The 23,779-nt window shown below is 37.4% G+C and overlaps 1 protein-coding gene across 1 annotated transcript; it reads left to right on the top strand.

Moving 5' to 3' along the window:
- Positions 1–4,214: 4,214 nt before the first annotated feature.
- On the top strand, positions 4,215–6,162 carry LOC149827180 (uncharacterized). The gene is made up of 3 exons (XM_090020247.1): positions 4,215–4,329; positions 4,428–4,781; positions 5,861–6,162. The coding sequence occupies exons 2-3, from the start codon at positions 4,446–4,448 to the stop codon at positions 5,945–5,947; spliced, it is 423 nt and encodes a 140-aa protein (XP_089876373.1). The 5' UTR covers positions 4,215–4,329; positions 4,428–4,445; the 3' UTR covers positions 5,948–6,162.
- Positions 6,163–23,779: the final 17,617 nt, after the last annotated feature.

Genomic DNA, 23,779 nt, shown 5'->3' with positions numbered 1-23,779 from the left:
AGATCAAAGGAAGTTTCATACAAGTCGCTCCGCTACTTTCCTATCACTCCTAGATTGCAGCGATTGTATATGTCTTCAAAGACAGCTAAACACATGAGATGGCATGCAAATAAAGTTCGACACGATGAAAACAAGATCACGTATCCTGTTGACGCTGAAGCTTGGAAGCACTTTGATCGTACTCATCAGAACTTCGCAATGGAAGTGCGAAATGTTAGACTCGGTCTATATACAGATGGATTTAATCCATTTGGGGGTAGATCAACTCCATACTCATGCTGGCCAGTATTTGTAACTCCATACAACCTTCCACCAAGCTTGTGTATGAAACGTCCAAATCTTTTCTTGTCTCTGTTGATCCCTGGTCCGACCTCACCTGGCCAAAATCTTGATGTATATCTAAGGCCATTGATTGATGAATTAAAAGTACTGTGGGATGACGGTGTTACCACGTATGATGCCCACAAAAAACAAAATTTCAACATGAAGGCCGCTGTTCTATGGACAATCAGTGACTTCCCTGCATATGGTATGTTATCTGGTTGGAGCACACATGGGAGGTTGGCTTGTCCGTACTGCATGGAGGATTCCAAAGCTTTTAGATTGAGGCATGGAAGGAAGCCTTGCTGGTTTGATTGCCATCGTCGATTTCTACCCAGCGATCATCCGTTCCGACGTCAAAAGAATGCATTTACAGCAGGCACAACTGAAATTGAAGGTCCATCCTCAAGATTGTCTGGCCAAGAGATTTTAAGAAGATTGCGATACTTTCCAGATGTATTAACAGATGCCCGCAGTCCTACACCCTTCCGTGGATTTGGGAAGGAACACAATTGGACGAAAAAATCTATTTTTTGGGAACTACCGTATTGGCCGACCCTATTGATACGACATAATTTGGATGTGATGCATGTAGAGAAAAATGTGTTTGATAATGTGTTCAATACAGTAATGAATATTAAAGGAAAAACGAAGGATAATCCGAAGGCCCGTATGGATTTAAAATTAATATGTAAAAGACCAGAATTGGAACTCAAAGAGTATAATGGCAAAGTACTGAAACCAAAGGCGAAGTACGTGCTCGGACCTGATCAAATAAAACATGTATGTCAATGGTTGAGACAACTAAGATTTCCAGATGGATATGTCTCTAACATTGCTCGGGCTGTGAAGATTGACGATGGACAGTTATATGGGTTGAAGAGCCATGATTGTCATATCTTTATGCAACGATTGATACCCCTAGCATTCCATGATATGTTAGACAAACCTATATGGGGGGTATTGTCTGAGTTGAGCGGATTTTTCAGAACATTGTGCGCATCGGAGGTCATTGTATCAGATGTAAAGAATCTCGAGGACTCTGTCATCACCACTGTTTGTCTGTTAGAAAAGATATTTACGCCAGCATTTTTCGATGTTATGGAACATTTGATCATACATTTGCCATATGAACTAAGGGTTGGTGGCCCTGTGCAATATCGATGGATGTGCCCATTTGAAAGGTATATGTTTTTTTATATTTGTCTCTTTAATGACAGATATTTAAAATTTGAAATGTATATTCTTGTCAGATGCATGTTCGACCTAAAAAAAAAGGTTCGTAATAAAGCAAGAGTAGAAGGCTCTATTTGTGAGGCGTACACTTTAGAAGAGATTTCAAATTTCTCATCTATGTACTTCGAACCTCATATTTCAACACGTTACACATGCCCGCCCCGTAACGATGATGGAGAACAAGTAACTGTAGCTGACAAGCTGTCGATATTTCAACCACTTGGGCATGCATTTGGTAGTTGCCGATCAAGGCTATTGACAGATCGAGAGCAAGATGCAGCACACATCTATATTCTTTTTAATTGTTCAGCGATCGACCCATACATCGAGTAAGTATATGTATATGCAACTCAATTATAAATCCTTTTATGTTCTATATGTGGATACATGGCTCGGTAATATAAGTATTTGTGGTTTGCAGACGATTTGATCTGGAGTTGCAAAGCAAAGTTTCACATCTCAGTAATGCAGAAGTACAAAAAGAACGTGAAACTAAGTTTGTGGAGTGGTTGAAACAGTTGGTAAAGAAGCTAACATAAATTTTGTACTTATAAACAACACTAAGTTACTTAATTGATCGTGATCACAATAATTGTCTATGTTTGTGCGTAGGTTCGCCATGGTGATGTTAAAGATCAAGGAATATGTGATTTAGAAAATGGTCCGACCAAAGTTGTGCAATGCTACAATGGGTATATCGTAAATGGTTATCGATTCCATACAAAAGACTACGGTATAAACAAATCAACGATAAATAGTGGCGTGTGTGTCAAGGGTAGCAGCTACGGTGAAAATGAACATGATTACTACGGTGTTATAGAGGAAATAATGGAGTTGACTTACTTAGGCATGAATAACAGGGTTACGGTATTCAAGTGTCATTGGTTTGATCCAACTGCAACAAGACTCGACAAAGCTTCAGGCATTGTGGAGGTGAATCATAAATCCAGGTTTGGAACATATGAACCATTCATATTAGCCTCGCAAGCTCAACAAGTTTATTATACTTCATATCCGAGTATAAAAAAGTCAGATAGAAATGAATGGTGGGCAGTTTGCAAGGTGAAATCCAAACTATACCCCGAGTATGATCAGTTACAGGAAGATGAGTTAGCTGAAGACAGTGATTACTATCAATCAGATGATGTCTGTGACTTCGCTTACGGTCACGATGTTGCGCATGATATGCATGTCATATCTCCATTGGCTGATGAAACATTCATAGAGGAATGTGATCCAAATGATGTACCAAGTGGATGGGCAAACAATGAAGAAGAAGAAGAAGAAGAAGAAGAAAGTCAAACTAGTGACGAGGAAGAATTCTCAAGCTAGTGAGCAAAATCTTATACTACAAACCTCTATTTAAATGCATTGTAATACTTGATGTGAGTTGTAATGCAATACTTGGTGTGAATGATTAAAAATTTTATTTGAATGTATTGTAATACTTGATACGAATGATTCGAATACATTGTAATACTTGATGTGAATGATTTCAATTATCTGAATGTATTATAATTTATGCAATTAACGAATGATTTGAATTAGTGCAATACTTGATGTCAATGATTTGAATTATTTGAATGCATTGCAATGCTTGATGTGAATGACTTGAATGCATTGTAATACTTGATGTGAATTATTTGAATGTATTGTATGACATATGTTATTTGTTAGAATATGGTTCGTGGAGGTTATAGTGGTCGCTCATCCAGTAATAGCCAGGCTCAACCTTCATCTTCACGGGCTCCTGTGATAGGTATATCATATAAGTAATTAGATGCTTGATTAGTTCAAATGCACATTCTGAGAACTTGATGTGTATTTTTTTACAGATGATGTTGCGCCTGTACACGACCCACCTACACCAGTTGATCGCACAAGTCAACAGTCAACACAGGAAACAGGGTCTTCTCAGGCTGGCACAAGAAGACTCATTCGAATAGTGTATATCGATAATCGACCGTAAGTATTTTGTTTTCAATTATTGCATATCTTTTAAATATTTTATATTGATATTTACTGTGTAACAATTCATGTGCAGCACGAGGTTTGAACCACAAGAAGTAGTACGGGAGATTAGGAATTCACTTCTTCAACATCTACCAGGACCAGTTGCTCAATGGAAAGAGTACCCAAAGGAGGTGTTAGACAGATTGTGGTCCTCATTCATGGTATACAGTTGTTCCTCATAGTTAATGTGTTTCATAAGTAAGTTATTTAAGCAATGTCTACTAACTTTCTGAAAATATTTGTAGGCTTCGAATCGCTTTGCAACTACGGTAGAAGAAAATGATGCAAGGAAGGTGTGGCAGAAGGTGGCTGCCAATCGATTTGCAGACATGCTGCACACTATGAAGACTGCAGCAAAAAAAGCATCTGGCGTAGTAGATGATCCATTACTGTGGAAGGGCCATGGTCCTATTACTATCAGGAGAGATTATTGGGATGAAATGTGCGATATGTGGGCGGGAGATGCATTTAAAAATCGCTCTGCGAAGGCTTCACAAAATCGATCGAAGATGCCCGAAGCCCATCTACACACAGGTGGATCTAAGACATTTGGGAGCCACCTAAAGAAAATGGTAACTCATCAATATATAATATTAATTTTATAAGTATTGTTGCAAATTTGTGTACTAAATCTTTTGTCATTTAACTTCGCAGGAAGCAGAAAAAGGAGGCAGTGTACCATATAAGGATGTGTTTGTAGAAACACATAAACGGAAGACCACGGGAGTCTTCGTATCAGAGAAGGCGAGAACGACAACGGTATGTATTAATTCTATTAATAATCATTGCAATATATATGCAAGTCATCATAATGTTATCATTAATTATTAATGAATACTTTAAACATTATTTTGTAGGAGGCATATGAGCAACAGATGGTAGAGCGATATGGCGAAGACGCTACTCAGCATCCATCATTTGATCCTACAGCATGGGTGACTGCAGCAGGTGAACCCAAAAAAGGTCGCGTGTTCGGGTTTGGGAGTAATATGAACACTTCACCAGTTATTGGTTCTTCCAGTTACGGCTCACCGACTTCTTGCGCCGACATAAGCTCCAAGCAGCCGACTATTCTTTCCGGTGATGATGTACGCGAGATCATTAATGAATCACTGAATAACTACTTCCAATACACCGTCGCCCCCTTTCTCAGAAATGAGATCAAGGCCGCTGTTCAGGATAGGGGATCTTCGATTCCAGGTCCCTCTCAGGTATAATCACATATATAGTTTTTTTGACTGTCTTAAAGCACATCTGAGCATGGTAGAATCACATATAGAGTTTTTCTAGATGCCTTAGAACACATATGAACATGCTATAATCACATATTCAATTTTTTTACTGCCTTAGCACACATATGAGCATGATAGAATCACATATAAAGTTGCTTTGCCTGCCTTAGAGCACATATGAGCATGCTATATTCACATATTCAATTTTTTGATTGCCTTAGCACACATACGAGCATGATCGAATCACATATATAGTTTTTTGCCTGCCTTAAAGCACATCTGAGCATGGTAGAATCACATATAGAGTTTTTTTATATGCCTTAGAACACATATGAACATGCTATAATCACATATTCAATTTTTTGACTGCCTTAGCACACATATGAGCATGATAGAATCACATATATATATATTTAACTTTTTGTCTGTCTTAGAGCACATATGAGCATGATAGAATCACATATAAAGTTTTTTTGATTGCATTAGAACACATAAGCATGCTATAATCACATATTCAGTTTTTTTACTGCCCAAGAACACATATGAGCGTATTATAATCACATATTCTATTTTTTGACTGCCTTAGCACACATATGAGCATGCTATAATAACATATAGAGTTTTTTAACTGCCTTAGAACACATATGAACATGTTATATATCATTTATGATTGAATCACATATAAAATTTTTGGCTTTGCCTGCCTTAGAGCACATATGAGCATGCTATATTCACATATTCAATTTTTTGACTGCCTTAGCACACATACGAGCATGATCGAATCACATATATAGTTTTTTGCCTGCCTTAAAGCACATCTGAGCATGGTAGAATCACATATAGAGTTTTTTTATATGCCTTAGAACACATATGAACATGCTATAATCACATATTCAATTTTTTGACTGCCTTAGCACACATATGAGCATGATAGAATCACATATAGAGTTTTTTTATTGCCTTAGATCACACATGAGCACATGATAGAATCACATATAGTGTGTAATTTATTTCATTATATTTTGTTTATCAATACTGACTGTTCTTTTCTTGTGTAGGCTGCTAGCGATAATCAGGGTAGTGGAGCTGAAGGGACAGATAAAGACAATGAACAAGAAGACGCACAAAATCTTGGCGATGATTAGAGGACTGTGTTGAAGAAGTTCTATTTTTTTTATTTTTCCTAATTGTAATTGTTGAATTGTAAATAATTAAACTTCTTAGTTTTAAGGTGGAACGATTAATTATTATAGATGAATTTTTTTGTGTGGTTTGTTTTTTATTTACAGGAAATATAAATTGTACAGGAAATATAAATTGTACAGTTCTCGGTAATTAATTTTTAAATAAAATTTTTTTTATTTTTTTTTCGTTTTTGCGACGGATTAGCGACGGATGATTCCGTCGCTATTCATATTAATCTAGCGACGGCGTAGCGACGGAATTACATCCGTCGCCACGTCGTGGTCGCCGTTTAGTACCGGCGGATTGGCGACGGAATATAGCGCTCGTTATTCCGTCGCAATTAGCGACGGACTTGGCGACGGAATTATTCCGTCGCCAGTTAGCGTCGAAATATTCGCGACGTAAGCATACTGTCGCCGAGTTGTCGCTAATCCGTCGCTAACCATGTTAGCGACGGAATGTGGTCGTCGCTAATCTACTGCTTTGTTGTAGTGTTTGATTTACGACGGCTTAGCGACGGAATAATTCCGTCGCTAAATGTCGCGTAAATCCCTAATCCCATCCCTCTTTCTCTTTTTCCTGTTTCGCTGTCTTGCGCCCGCCCGCCGCCCGTCGGCTCTCGCCACAGCCCGGCCGCCGCCGCTCCCCGTCCACCGCTCTCCAGCTGCCACTCGCCAGTCGTCCACCGCTCGCCAGCCGCCGCTCACCAGCCGTCCACCGCTCGCCAGCCGTCGCTCCCCGTCAGCCTCCCGCCATCGCCCGACGACGCGCAGGTAATCATTTCCGGTACGGTAAGTCATCTTCATTCTTCTTCTTATTCTTCTCCCGCCCCTTTTAGTTTTTTCGGCAGGGGGTCGGCCCCCCTGCCTCGTTAGTTCCACAGAGCCTGGTGCCAACATTCCCTTTTGTTTCCACAATTAGGAATTTGAATTTTCAGATGAGCCCGTTCCTACTGGATGGTGTTGAATCGAAAAACATGATCATTGTACTGACATTTACCTTTTACACCGGTGACTTTGATCCTTTGTTGATTTTTTAGAGTGATTAAGGTGTGCTAAAATTATCTTGAATTCCTACTTTGCCAAACATCATTAAGAACGATTGGATTTCATGTCGAATAGATATTCTCTGAAAGCAGAACAACCCATCCATGGTGGTCAAATGCCATTCATTCAGAACTGATCCATGGTTGTTGTTTTTTTCCATATTTTACACAAGGAAACTGCAGTCTTGGGTCTGGAGATGGTCGCTTTCTCGGGGCCATAAAACACCATGGCTCGTACCCTTGACCCCATGGCCTATGCTGGGTTCGGCTTATGCAAAGGAGATAATGGCCACAGGAATTGAATCCAAACTGCCTGTCTAGCAGCTGGTTCCGTTCCAACTCCGCTAACCGCTAGGGTCATTGGTTGTTGATTCATACAATGATGGCATCCATCGCTGAACTGCCTTTCTTGAGCTTCAAAGAATTTTGTTGAGCTCTGGCTGAGAACCAAACAACCCATCCATGGTGGTTGGATGACATTCATTGCATTAAGGAATGACAGCTGAGGGGGATCCTGGCGGTATCATAAAGAGGGCCTCGTTAACAACTAGGCCCATGCACCCTTGTGCCCTAGGCATGCCAGGCAAACCTGCATAAGAACTTGTAGCACAGGAAGCCTTCTAATCTTTTTCCCCGTTTCCCTCCTTTTTTGAGGACTTCTTTTTACGTCCAACACTCGGGTGACTTCACGTTACGCTTCCAATTCTTTCATTCAAACATGGTTACTATACAGTATTCAATCAGTCAGACCTTACAAGATGGATCCATTTACTACATGATTTCTATATCAAAGCAAAAGCAACAAAAAGCTTATGTTTCCACACCAAGCCACTGATCGTTCTCTTCCAGAAATGACCTTTAATATCATTTAATTATTGAGAACATGTAAATAAAGCTAACAAAACATCTCAACTATATACATATATATATATATCATGAAACATTAAATATTTCAAAAATAAACTATATCAGTTATATATTATGGAGAGAAGATGGCCAAACACATCACAAATATGATATATAAAAAATATTTAATAAGACAATTTAACATTTTTAAAAAATCATTAATTTTTCAAACACAATAGTCATCACATTGAATAAATGATTTAATTACAGAATAAATAAACAAACTACAATACACTAAAACACACACAAAAGAACCTAAAAATACCCATCAATACTCACCACATTAAAAACATCTCTTGTCTACCTACAATGATACTCAAAATAAGTGTATAAGCTACTAGAACAAGAGTATAATTATAATGTCACTTATGAGCTAAACAAAACACACAAAAACATGACTATTATAATGTTAATCTTTTAGTTTTTCATTCTTGTAAAAGTTCTGTTTAGTCTTTTTGCTTCCTTTGCATAAGTGTTTGTGTTTCCCTAATTAGCTTCAATATTCATTGCAGTACATTACTTGCACACTTTATTTCATCGCATTTCATCATTAGATATATCATCATCAGTTTAGTTATTTTTTGCATTGCATAAGTGTTTGTGTTTCCCTAATTAGCTTCAATATTCATTTTAACACAGTGTTTTTTGCAAATTTCTCAACGGAACTCGCTTGTGCCCTGCCACCCGTGGTAAGTAAGTGACAAAAACAATGCAAATCGAGTAAATACTCGTGGTGAGTAAGTGATGCAAGCGCATCACATGTTATTTAATTTATTGAATGTAACACTTTATTGTTCACACACTCACTTAGTTGTTGATATCTATGACTGCTTTGTTGGAGTTCGGAGATCATGCTGAGCATGATTTTAATGTATGAATATGGAAGTGTTCTTATTTTTGGAGTACGGAGTCCATGCTAGGCATGTTAGTAGTTAGTGGGATATTGAAGTGTGTTTGCTGTAGATACACGTTTGACATTTGTTTGATATGAATTATTTCGATGTATTGCAATGTTTGATGTGATGGTATCCATGCTTACATGTAGTTACTTTCAATTTGATTATGTCTTCCATGTAAAATTGTATACTGAAAGCATGCTTCAAATGAATGTATTGTGTCATGAATAGTTTGCACATGAAAATATTAAGTTATCAATGCATGCATCATAATTCTTGTGATTGTATGACATCATATATTGCATGAGAAATTTGATATTTTCTTTATCATAGCATTCTGATGGTTCTCTTTTAACTGGTTAGGATACTATTTGTAACATCATACGACAAAATGACTGCAAATCGTGAATGGATGTACCGTAGGATAGTGGACAATGAGTTATCGCATGAATATATGGATGGTGTTGACAGTTTCATTGAATTTGCAACGGCAAGTGTCAGTACAGTAGATCCCACGGGTCGGATTAGGTGTCCCTGCAAGATTTGTAAGAATAATCGATTTGTAGAACCTCATGGCGTTAGACATCACCTATACAGGAAGGGTTTTGTGAGTGATTATCAGAACTGGACGTTTCATGGAGAAGAATTTAGAAATGATTTTGATGCACGGGTGAATGTGGTGCACGATAATCCATATACGAATTTGATATTTGATGTCGCAGGAACAAAACTGGGTTCTGCTATGAGTTCTAGTGATGTAAGAACTGTCGTAGATGAAGAATCACCAAACGATGCAGCTAGTAGATTTTATGATTTACTTAGAGATGCTGATGAGCCACTTTGGAACGGTTGTGAGAGTCACACTATCTTGTCTGCAGTTCTTCAACTAATGAATTTGAAGTCCGAGTATAATTTGAGGCAATCATGTTTTGACCGTTTGTGCATGATTGTGAAGAGTATGTTGCCCAAAGATGAGAAATTGCTACAAAATTTTTATCGTGCGAAAGTTATCGTCAATGCTCTAGGTATGGGTTACAAAAAGATTGATGCTTGTCCAAATCACTGCATGTTGTATTTCAAGGAGCAGGAAAACAACATATCATGCCCGTCATGTGGGCATCCTCGGTTTAAGCCAAAGATAAGAAGCAATGGTAGCACGAGATCAAAGAAAGTTTCATACAAGTCGCTCCGCTACTTTCCTATCACTCCTAGATTGCAGCGATTGTATATGTCTTCAAGGACAGCTAAACACATGAGATGGCATGCAAATAAAGTTCGACACGATGAAAACAAGATCACGTATCCTGTTGACGCTGAAGCTTGGAAGCACTTTGATCGTACTCATCAGAACTTCGCAATGGAAGTGCGAAATGTTAGACTCGGTCTATGTACAGATGGATTTAATCCATTTGGGGGTAGATCAACTCCATACTCATGCTGGCCAGTATTTGTAACTCCATACAACCTTCCACCAAGCTTGTGTATGAAACGTCCAAATCTTTTCTTGTCTCTGTTGATCCCTGGTCTGACCTCACCTGGCCAAAATCTTGATGTATATCTAAGGCCATTGATTGATGAACTAAAAGTATTGTGGGATGACGGTGTTATCACGTATGATGCCCACAAAAAACAAAATTTCAACATGAAGGCCATTGTTCTATGAACAATCAGTGACTTCCCTGCATATGGTATGTTATCTGGTTGGAGCACACATGGGAGGTTGGCTTGTCCGTACTGCATGGAGGATTCCAAAGCTTTTAGATTGAGGCATGGAAGGAAGCCTTGCTGGTTTGAGTGCCATCGTCGATTTCTACCCAGCGATCATCCGTTCCGACGTCAAAAGAATGCGTTTAAAGCAGGCACAACTGAAACAGAAGGTTCATCCTCAAGATTGTCCGGCATAGAGATTCTAAGAAGATTGTGATACTTTCCAGATGTATTAACAGATGCCCGCAGTCGTACACCCTTCCGTGGATTTGGGAAGGATCACAATTGGACGAAAAAATCTATTTTTTGGGAACTACCGTATTGGCCGACCCTATTGATACCACATAATTTGGATGTGATGCATGTAGAGAAAAATATGTTTGATAATGTGTTCAATACAGTAATGAATATTAAAGAAAAAATGAAGGATAATCCGAAGGCCCGTATGGATTTAAAATTAATATGTAAAAGACCAGAATTGGAACTCAAAGAGTATAATGACAAAGTACTGAAACCAAAGGCGAAGTACGTGCTCAGACCTGATCAAATAAAACATGTATGTCAATGGTTGAGACAACTAAGATTTCCAGATGGATATGTCTCTAACATTGCTCGGGCTGTGAAGATTGACGATGGACAGTTATATGGGTTGAAGAGCCATGATTGTCATATCTTTATGCAACGATTGATACCCCTAGCATTCCATGATATGTTAGACAAACCTATATGGGGGGTATTGTCTGAGTTGAGCGAATTTTTCAGAACATTGTGTGCATCGGAGGTCGTTGTATCAGATGTAAAGAATCTCGAGAACTCTGTCATCACCACTGTTTGTCTATTAGAAAAGATATTTCCGCCAGCATTTTTCGATGTTATGGAACATTTGATCATACATCTGCCATATGAACTAAGGGTTGGTGGCCCTGTGCAATATCGATGGATGTACCCATTTGAAAGGTATATGTTCTTTTATATTTGTCTCTTTAATGACAGATATTTAAAATTTGAAATGTATATTCTTGTCAGATGCATGTTCGACCTAAAAAAAAAGGTTCGTAATAAAGCCAGAGTAGAAGGCTCTATTTGTGAGGCGTACACTTTAGAAGAGATTTCAAATTTCTCATCTATGTACTTCGAACCTCATATTCCAACACGTTACACATGCCCGCCTCGTAACGATGATGGAGAACAAGTAACTGTAGCTGACAAGCTGTCGATATTTCAACCACTTGGGCATGCATTTGGTAGTTGCCGATCAAGGCTATTGACAGATCGAGAGCAAGATGCAACACACATCTATATTCTTTTTAATTGCTCAGCGATCGACCCATACATCGAGTAAGTATATGTATATGCAACTCAATTATAAATCCTTTTATGTTCTATATGTGGATACATGGCTCGGTAATATAAGTATTTGTGGTTTGCAGACGATTTGATCTGGAGTTGCAACGCGAAGTTTCACATCTTACTGATGCAGAAGTACAAAAAGAACGTGAAACTAAGTTTGTGGAGTAGTTAAAACAGTTGGTAAAGAAGCTAACATAAATTTTGTACTTATAAACAACACTAAGTTACTTAATTGATCGTGATCATAATCATTGTTTATGCCTGTGCGTAGGTTCGCCATGGTGATGCTAAAGATCAAGGAATATGTGATTTAGAAAATGGTCCGACCAAAGTTATGCAATACTACAACGGGTATATCGTAAATGGTTATCGATTCCATACAAAAGACTATAGTATAAACAAATCAACGATAAATAGTGGCGTGTGTGTCAAGGGTAGCAGCTACGATGAAAATGAACATGATTAATACGGTGTTATAGAGGAAATAATGGAGTTGACTTACTTAGGCATGAATAACAGGGTTACGATATGCAAGTGTCATTGGTTTGATCCAACTGCAACAAGACTCGACAAAGTTTTAGGCATTGTGGAGGTGAATCATAAATCCAGGTTTGGAACATATGAACCATTCATATTAGCCTCGCAAGCTCAACAAGTTTATTATGCTTCATATCCGAGTATAAAAAAGTCAGATAGAAATGAATGGTGGGCAGTTTGCAATGTGAAGTCCAAACTATACCCCGAGTATGATCAGTTACAGAAAGATGAGTTAGTTGAAGACAGCGATTACTATCAATCAGATGATGTCTATGACTTCGCTTATGGTCACGATGTTGCACATGATATGCATGTCATATTTCCATTGGCCGATGAAACATTCATAGAGAAATGTGATCCAAATGATGTACCAAGTGGATGGGCAAACAATGAAGAAGAAGAATAAGAAGAAGAAGAAAGTCAAACTAGTGACGAGGAAGAATTCTCAAGCTAATGAGCAAAATCTTATACTACAAACCTCTATTTAAATGCATTGCAGTACTTGATGTGAGTTGTATTGCAATACTTGGTGTGAATGATTAAAAATTTTATTTGAATGTATTGTAATACTTGATACGAATGATTCGAATGCATTGTAATACTTGATGTGAATGATTTCAATTATTTGAATCTATTATAATTTATGCAACGAATGATTTGAATTATTGCAATACTTGATGTGAATGATTTGAATTATTTGAATACATTGTAATACTTGATGCGAATGATTTGAATACATTGCAATGCTTGATGTGAATGACTTGAATGCATTGTAATACTTGATGTGAATTATTTGAATGTATTGTATGACATATGTTATTTGTTAGAATATGGTTCGTGGAGGTTATAGTGGTCGCTCATCCAGTAGTAGCCAGGCTCAACCTTCATCTTCACGGGCTCCTGTGATAGGTATATCATATAACTAATTGGATGCTTGATTAGTTGAAATGCGCATTCTGAGAATTTCTAATGTATTTTTTTACAGATGATGTTGCGCCTGTACATGACCCACCTACACCAGTTGATCACACAAGTCAACAGCCAACACAGGAAACAGGGTCTTCTCAGGCTGGCACAAGAAGACTCATTCGAATAGTGTATATCGATAATCGACCGTAAGTATTTTGTTTTCAATTATTGCATATCTTTTAAATATTTTATATTGATATTTACTGTGTAACAATTCATGTGCAGCACGAGGTTTGAGCCACAAGAAGTAGTACGGGAGATTAGGAATTCACTTCTTCAACATCTACCAGGACCAGTTGCTCAATGGAAAGAGTAACCAAATGAGGTGTTAGACAGATTGTGATCCTCATTCATGGTATACAGTTGTTCCTTATAGTTAATGTATTTCATATTTAATTTATTTAAGCAATGTCTACTAACTTTCTGAAAATATTTGTAGGCTTCGAATAGCTTCCCAACTACGGTGGAAGAAAATGATGCAAGGAAGGTGTGGCAGAAGGTGGCTGCCAATCGATTTGCAGACATGCTGCACACTATGAAGACTGCAGCAAAAAAAGCATCTGGCGTAGTAGATGATCCATTACTGTGGAAGGGCCATGGTCCTATTACTATCAGGAGAGATTACTAGGATGAAATGTGCGATAAGTGGGCGGAAGATGCATTTAGAAATCGCTCTACGAAGGCTGCACAAAATCGATCGAAGATGCCCGAAGCCCATCTACATACAGGTGGATCTAGGACATTTGGGAGCCACCTGAAGAAAATGGTAACTCATTAATATATAATATTAATTTTATAAGTATTGTTGCAAACTTGTGTACTAAATCTTTTGTTATTTAACTTCGCAGGAAGCAGAAAAAGGAGTCAGTGTACCATATAAGGATGTGTTTGTTGAAACACATAAACGGAAGACCACGGGAGTCTTCGTATCAGAGAAGGCGAGAACGACAACGGTATGTATTAATTCTATTAATAATCATTGCAATATATATGTAAGTTATCATAATGTTATCATTAATTATTAATGAATACTTTAAACATTATTTTGTAGGAGGCATATGAGCAACAGATGGTAGAGCGATATGGTGATGACGCTACTCAGCATCCATCATTTGATCCTACAGCATGGGTGACTGCAGCAGGTGAACCCAAAAAAGGTCGCGTGTTCGGGTTTGGGAGTAATATGAACACTTCACCAGTTATTGGTTCTTCCAGTTACGGCTCACCGACTACTTGCGCCGACATAAGCTCCAAGCAGCCGACTATTCTTTTCGGTGATGATGTACGCCAGATCGTTAATGAATCACTAAATAACTACTTCCAATACACTGTCGCCCACTTTCTCCGAAATGAGATCAAGGCCGCTGTTTTGGAAAGGGGATCTTCGATTCTAGGTCCCTCTCAGGTATAATCACATATTCAGTTTTTTGTCTGCCTTAGAACACATATGAGCATAATCGAATCACATATATAAATTTTTGCATGCCTAAGAGCACATATGAGCATGCTATAATAACATATAGAGTTTTTTGATTGCCTTAGAGCACATATGAGCATGCTATAATAATATATAGACTTTTTTTATTGCCTTAGAGCACATATGAGCATGCTATAATCACATATAAAGTTTTTTTGCCTGCCTAAGAACACATATGAGAATGATAGAATCACATATAAATTTTTTTTACTGCATTAGAACACATATGAGCATGCTATAATCACATATTCAGTTTTTTGACTGCCTAATAACACATATGAGCATGTTATAATCACATATTCAGTTTTTTGACTGCCTTAGCACACATATGAGCATGATAGAATCACATATAGAGTTTTTTTATTGCCTTAGAGCACATATGAGCATGCTATAATAACATATAGAGTGTTTTGATTGCCTTAGAGCACATATGAGCATGCTATAATAACATATAGACCTTTTTTATTGCCTTAGAGCACATATGAGCATGCTATAATCACATATAAAGTTTTTTTGCCTGCCTAAGAACACATATGAGCATGATAGAATCACATATAAAGTTTTTTTTACTGCATTAGAACACATATGAGCATGCTATAATCACATATTCAGTTTTTTGACTGCCTAAGAACACATATGAGCATGTTATAATAACATATTCAGTTTTTTAACTGCCTTAGCACACATATGAGCATGATAGAATCACATATAGAGTTTTTTTATTGCCTTAGAGCACATATGAGCATGCTATAATAACATATAGAGTTTTTTGATTGCCTTAGAGCACATATGAGCATGCTATAATAACATATAGACTTTTTTTATTGCCTTAGAGCACATATGAGCATGCTATAATCACATATAAAGTTTTTTTGCCTGCCTAAGAACACATATGAGCATGATAGAATCACATATAAAGTTTTTTTTACTGCATTAGAACACATATGAGCATGCTATAATCACATATTCAGTTTTTTGACTGCCTAACAACACATATGAGCATGTTATAATCACATATTCAGTTTTTTGACTGCCTTAGCACACATATGAGCATGATAAAATCACATATAGAGTTTTTTTATTGCCTTATAGCACATATGAGCATGCTATAATAACATATAGAGTTTTTTTATTGCCTTAGAGCACATATGAGCATGCTATAATCACATATAAAGTTTTTTTGCCTGCCTTAGAGCACATATGAGCATGCTATAATCACATATTCAGTTTTTTGACTGCCTAAGAACACATATGAGCATGTTATAATCACATATTCAGTTTTTTGACTACCTTAAAACACATATGAGCTTGCACAAATCACATATAGAGTTTTTTTACTGCCTTAGAACATATATCATTTATGATAGAATCACATATAAATTTTTTTGCTTTGCCTGCCTTAGAGCACATATGTGCATGCTATAATCACATATTCAATTTTTTGACTGCCTTAGCACACATACGAGCATGATCAAATCACATATATAATTTTTTGCCTGCCTTAAAACACATCTGAGCATGGTAGAATCACATATAGAGTTTTTCTAGCTGCCTTAGAACACATATGAACATGCTATAATCACATATTCAATTTTTTGACTGCCTTAGCACACATATGAGCATGATAGAATCACATATATATTACATATATATATACATATATATATATATATATAACTTTTTGTCTGCCTTAGAGCACATATGAGCATGATAGAATCACATATAGAGTTTTTTTATTGCCTTAGATCACACATGAGCACATGATAGAATCACATATAGTGTGTAATTTATTTCATTATATTTTGTTTATCAATACTGACTGTTCTTTTCTTGTGTAGGCTGCTAGCGATAATCAGCGTAGTGGAGCTGAAGGGACAGATAAAGACAATGAACAAGAAGACGCACAAAATCTTGGCGATGATTAGAGAACTGTGTTGAAGAAGTTTTATTTTTTTATGTTTCTTAATTGTAATTGTTGAATTGTAAATAATTAAACTTGTTAATTTTAAGGTGGAATGATTAATTGTTGTAGATTCTTGTTATATGAATTTTTTTGTGTGGTTTGTTTTTTATTTACAGGAAATATAAATTGTACAGTTCTTGGTATTTAATTTTCAAATAATTTTTTTTTAAATTTTTTTTCTTGTTTGCGATGGATTAGTGACGGAACCATCTGTCGCTATTCATATTAATCTAGCGACGGAAGTAAATCCGTCACCAAGCCGTGGTCGCCGTTTAGTACCGGCGGATTGGTGACGGAATATAGCGCTCGTTAATCCATCGCAATTAGCGACGGACCTGGCGACAGAATAATTCTGTTGCCAGTTAGCGTCGAAATATTCGCGACGTAAGCATACCGTCGCCTCGTTGTCGCTAATCCATCGCTAACAGGTGTAGCGACGGATTAGCGACGGAATGTGGTCGTCGCTAATCTACTGCTTTGTTGTAGTGAATGTCCTCCATCTGTGTGAAACTTTTTGCAATAAGTCTAGCCGTGTACCTCTCCACTTGACCTTTAAAGTTTGTCTTAATCTTAAAAACCTACTTACAACTAACTGGTCTAACTCCATCAGGTTGAGATAAAAGATTTCACATTTGGTTATTTGCCATAAAGTCAAGTTCTTCTTTCATGACATTGATCAAATGTGTTGATCATTTACTTTCAATAACTTTTGCAAATGTGAAGAGATCACCATCTATATCTATTAAATTATTAGACTCTTGCAAATACACTACATAGTTTAGATGGATAACAGTAGTCCATGTAGACTTCCATATAGGTTCTACATATAATTCAAAATGAACTTCTGTATTTTGTTGTTGTACATCCTCATCAATAACTTGCTTTATTTGGGATTTATGTTCATTGACTGGACTTTTCCTGACATTATTCAAAGGAACAATGACAAGAAAAACTGAGTCTTTATCCTTTGCAGGTATGGAACCTGAATCCTGCATTTTCTCAAATTTAATACTTTGAGATGCATCTGTCCAAATAGAACAAATTTCAAGAAATCTTGCTTTATCTGTTTTCACTATTTGTAGTGTATGAGATGGACAATAAAACCTAAAGTCCTTTGACTTTTCTAGATAACCAATGAAAAATCCATTAGTCATTTTAGGATCAAAGACTTTTATGTATGGGTTATACAATTTAGCTTATGTTGGACATCCCTATATGCACATATAAGATAAAGAAGGTTTTCTACCTGTCCATAACTCGTAATAAGTCTTTTGAACAACCTTTGTAGAAACCTTATTCAAAATATGCATTGTTGTCTTAAGAGCTTCACTCCACAAGGTCAAAGAAATGTTTGAGTGATTCAACATCGCTCGAACCATTTCTTTAAGTGTACAGTTTCTTATTTTAGCTACACTATTCTGGTAAGCACTATTAGACATGGTATACTGAGGTACAATACCTTCTGCTTTCAGAAACTACACTAATAACTCATTCTTTTATCCTATCTCTGTGAAACGATCATAATATTTGTCATCTCTATCAGAATTGACCACCTTAATAACTTTAGTGATTTATTTCTCTATTTCTTTCTTAAAGTCTTTAAAAACCTGAAAAACTTTTAATTTTTTAAATAATACGTAGATATACATATACCGTGAATAATCGTCTATAAAGGTGATAAAATATTTTTCACCCGTATAACACGTTAAAAAAGGGTTGTGAACATCTGTATGTAATATCTCCAACTTTCTATTATTGTGTTTGACCTTATACGTGTTAGACTGCCTAACCTTTATGCAGTCAACACATGGTTTTGTATCTATGAAATCAAGGGATCTAAGAATTCCTTCTTTCATAAGTCTTTGGACTCTTTCTTTCGAGATGTGTCCTAACCTTCGATGCCAAAGCAAATATGATTGATCTTCCTTTAGGCTATGTTTATTTGCAATCATTGTGTTCTCAATGGATTGAGATTCCTGAATTTGAAATTTGGTTTTTAACCAATACAAATCATCACACACGTATGCAAAACATATATTCATGGAATTTTTTATAATAATAAGCTTAAATTTTTTAAATTTAAAAATAAAACCATATATATCAAGTTTTGAAATTGAAATCAGGTTTCGACTATAGATTGAAACATAAAATGTATCAACCAAATCCAAAATGAATCTCGATTCTAACACAACTTTGTAGGTCCTAACGTTCTTGACATGCAAACAAATCTTATTTCCTAAGAAGATGCTCCTTTCATTCTCTTTTGGTTTCCTTTTATTCAGAAATGTCTGCAAAGACTTGACAATATGCACCGTAACACCAAAATCAATCTACCAACTATGCAATGGAACATGAATCAAATTACACTCATGAGAAATGAATGCGTTATTACTTTTATTTTCGAGTCATTTTTTATGCTTTAAGCAATCCGCCTTCTTATGTCCCTTCTTTTTGCAGAAAAAATACTTTATAGAAGAGCCTCTTTGCTAGGATTTGGCTTTCGCCTGAGAGTTTAAATAGTTTCTAAAGGTTTTCTTCTTATTCTTCTTTTTAAAGAAACTTTTTTTTAGCCTCAGCCTCGACCTTGGTCTCTTTTTTTTCTTATAAGAGGCCATATGTGCATTCAATACCCTCTCACCCTTCAGTCTTTCTTTCTCTTCAATACACTTGGCCAAGAGGTCATTAAAAGACCACTCATCATTATGTGTATTGTAGGAGATTTTGAAGGGTCCATATTTAGTAGGCAATGAGGTCAAAATCAGATGAACCAAGAAAGAATCATAAATAGCAAACTTCATGTCATTCAGTTGAGATACAATGTTCCTCATTTCTAAAATATGCTGTCGGATGTGACTATCGCCAATATATTTCATAGATACTAGTTCGGACATCAATGTACTAGCCCTTGCTTTATTGGAACTGACAAATTAAGCCTCAATAGCTCCCAAAAATTCCTTTACTGTCCTACAGTGAGGAATGATATCTCGAATATTCTTAGCCACTTGAGATTGCAAAAGTAATAGGCTAAGTCTATTCGAGCACTCTCACTTCTCAAAGATAGCATAATGCTCGATTGTGCTTTGCTTTGTAAAAGTGAAAGGTTTGTCAATCCTAATGGCCAAATCAAGGTCCATGTAATCGAGAGTGAACAACACTATTTCTTTTCAATTTGAAAAATTAGATCCGTCTAATAGGCGAATATTACTAAAATCATCGATAAGGAAAGAACCTGATACAACAAGGATGAAAGAAAAGACCTTATTATTTCTCATACGAGACTCGTGATAAAAGGTAAAAATTGAGACCCTTTATTATTCATATTTTTTTAGACAAGTATAGTTGAGTCATTATCGTTCTACTTTAGTGAAAATGACAATACTCATAGTTGTTTTGTCGCTTCCATTAACAAGAAATTGACTTCAATTGGTGAAACTAGCAGATCATATAACTAGAGGCAATTCAACACTGTACCTTTAGATATGAATATGCTTCAATGGGCTGAAATACACATCTACTATTACACCCTGTATGAATTTAGAACACAATGACCTACCTTTGGGTAGAATGATTATTTCATAAAGTCACACACAATCATAATAATGAATCTTAATACAGTCCAAAGAATCTCCAATCAACGCAACTCAAATCACTTTAATGATTGCATGAGTCGGTCAATCAAGATCTTTTACCAAAATAATATTTGTATTATGAAGCATGACAATGCAGACATGTTAATGCATATATATTCATGACAAAATATACATTATATCGTCAAAATGCAAGTTCATGCTTCAACTTATATACATAAACTAATTTTGATGGCTGAATTTAGTCATAATTCATGCTTAAAAATATCATGCATAACTTAACCAACATAAAACACATGTATTAACATGCTTAAGTAAATCTTTCTTAACAATAAATACTTATAAAGTATGAAAATTAACAAAAACATGCTCATATGGGTAAAACCCAAGGTCCTCAAGCAGGAATCGGTCTAAAAGTACCTTGAAGTAGTCTAAAACTACCCCAAACTAGTCTTCTAAGGGTCTAAATCGGTTTGGGACATAATGAACCAGTGTAAAACATAAACAAAAGCTCATAAAACCTTATAACCAAATGAGAAAATCCTTGTCTTTTTATGAATTTATGAAAATAGGGTCTCTACATCTCAAAATCAGTGAGAAACTAAAAAAAACCGGTCAAAACTGACTTTGAATCAGTCTTGAAAATGGTCGTATCTATCACAGAACTGGTTCAGATGTAAATAGTGCTTGTACCCTATTGCAGATCTTATCTTATTCAATTTGGATCTAGATACAGTCCAAAACTGAGACCCAGATTGGATTTGAGTTATGATTCAAACACTGGTCTCATACTAGATCCAGATCTGTTCCATAACAGGAACCAGGTCAAATCTAGGAAACTGGATTGAGACTAAACCCGAATCCAGTCCCAACATGACTCAGATCAGACCTGGTCCAAACAGGACCAAGATCGAACCCTTTTCAAATAGAATTTGGGTCTGACCCTATCCAAACAGGATTCGGACCTGACCCAGTCAAAAGAGGATCTGGTCTGTTTGGCGGAGCAGGTCCTGATACAAATCTGGATATCTCCAAATTAGACCTAGACCCAGACTGACCCAAAATATCGGTAGACCCGATCCACCCAAAATGGGTCTAGATTGGGCCCACCACCATGTTGAAATACTCTGTTTGACCCATAACAAAACTTCAAAGTTCTGCTTTGGTTTCTGAGAAATCGATTCTAAAAAATCGACAACCACCAAAAGGGGCTTGTGCCCTTTCGATTGCAGGAAAAAGATAACGGTGAATCACTGATGGCTTGCGAAAGAGGTCCTCCCATGCTTTTCGGCGATGACAGTCGAATGACCGAGTAGAGAAGAAATCGAAGAGGGCAAATGCCTCTTCGGTGCCTCTAGTGATAAGGGACTTCACCAGCGAGGCGGCGACCCCTGACGACAACATCTCTCTCTGGCGATGATCTTGACGGAAACCGCCTTCTAATGAAAGGGTTCCACCAGCCTCCACCCAATCCAGATGTCGGTGCTTCAGTGACAGTGGAAATCCGATGAAGGCATAATGCAGCCAACAGCGTCAGCTACCTTCGGCCGCCTCAGCTCCCCGATGAAAATCTTCGGCAGGTAAAGGGTTGCTGATTCCTGATTTTTTTTTATATATGAATATGTCGTCGATGGCAACTCCCATCACTGAGGTTGGCTGTCGCCACCAGTGACCAATCGATCGATCATCGTCGTCGATGAGGTCGGGACTGGATCCCCAACGCCAATGGCTATGCCGATTGGTATCTTTCAGTTTCATTCAAAAACTGAAAGAGCCTCCAGACGCTAGGGAGCCACCGATGAAGCACTTCTCCTGGTTCCCCTTCCTTCCCAATGAAAGTCGTTTATGCGAAGGGGACCAGAGAGCCAGCAGTACACTTACTGTCGACAAACCTGCATACGACAAGGCCGTCGACCACCAATAGCAGACGAGTATGCTGGGTGTCGGTCCCATTCCTGCTACATGTCACACCGGCGACTAGCTGCGAAAACACGACAATAGTCCCAAGTCTGCGTCAACAACGATAAAAGGATACACCAACATCAATGAGCGTAAACCAAATGCTCTTGATACACCCACACACGCTGTTGAATGCACGATGAGTTGTTTTATAACCCAATGTTGGCGTATTCACAAAATCAAAACCGGAATGCAAATACATACCGATATATGCCATGATGCGACATGTGGGTGCTCGGTGTTCTCCTTAGCCTATTGACGCCCACGATGAACCCAAAACTTCAAGTCAATGGTGAGCAATACCATGAACCCAATAAAAATGATGAGTATATGGGTAATAGGCTAAGTTTTTTGTTGCACTCATTATAGAGCCTAACCTTCCCTTTTATAATGGAAGATAGGTTGTGGTTAATGAAGGTGATCTCTCCACGTTCAGGTAACCTCCACTCCACTAACTTCCATTAAGAGCCTACTAACCTACTAACCCTCTCAATGTTAAAACGGGTCACACCATGGGTTGGACCCAAACTCATAATGTCCAACAAGAACCATTTGGGTAGGGTATAAAAGCAGGTCGAATCCAAATGGGTTCTGATCTTTCATTTACAAAACCCAAGACCCGACTCATTTTTTTATGGGTCTATATTTTAGACCTGACCCGATCCCATGTGTCTACTAAAATTGGGTCAGATTTGGTATAATGGGTCTGGGACATCAAGTCAAGTTAGGGCCATCAACAGGTCAGGTTGGGGCCAGGTCATGGTTGACTTGGACCCACCCATATAACTAATAACCGGGTTTAGGATTTGTCGGGTCATGAAAATAGAATCTCAAATCAGGACTTCTACAATTTAAAATTTTCATTTTAATTAAAAATATGTAAAAAATACTTGAGTCAAGTCGGGTACTTCGCTAAAAAAAACAGGTCAGGTTGGGTACCTAGCAAAAATCATGACCCAACCCTGGTTGGTATATTGCTCGGTTCGGGTTCAGATCGGTACTTTTCATGCCCATACCTGAAAATTCACGTTCGTTTCAGGTGGAGTACCCGATACAAACCGAACCCATTGACAACAGTTGGAATGTACCCGGGCCAACGAAAAGGGGAGGAAGAGGACACCGAAAAATCTGTGGCCAGAGAAAAGGGGTCAACCAGCGACCCTTCTTTGGAGAGAGAAAGAAAGAGAATTAACATCCAATTTTTTTTTTTTTTTGTTGATTATCACCAAATCGAGCGATTTTGGTCAGTTCAAGCCAAAATCTGTTAATTTTGGAGGGGTCGAATCGACGATTGATCTGAATTGACCTATTCAAACTGATTTTGACAACATTGATTATGCACCCAAGACATGCGTAGGGCCTCCCCATGTGTAATTTCGCTCTAATAGCATAGGCT

The sequence above is a fragment of the Nuphar pumila genome, chromosome 10, assembly GCF_984573655.1.
Source record: "Nuphar pumila chromosome 10, dmNupPumi1.hap1.1, whole genome shotgun sequence".
NCBI classification, from domain to species: domain Eukaryota; kingdom Viridiplantae; phylum Streptophyta; class Magnoliopsida; order Nymphaeales; family Nymphaeaceae; genus Nuphar; species Nuphar pumila.
The sequence above is the reverse complement of the archived record's forward strand: the minus strand, read 5'-3'. Positions and strand labels throughout refer to the sequence as shown.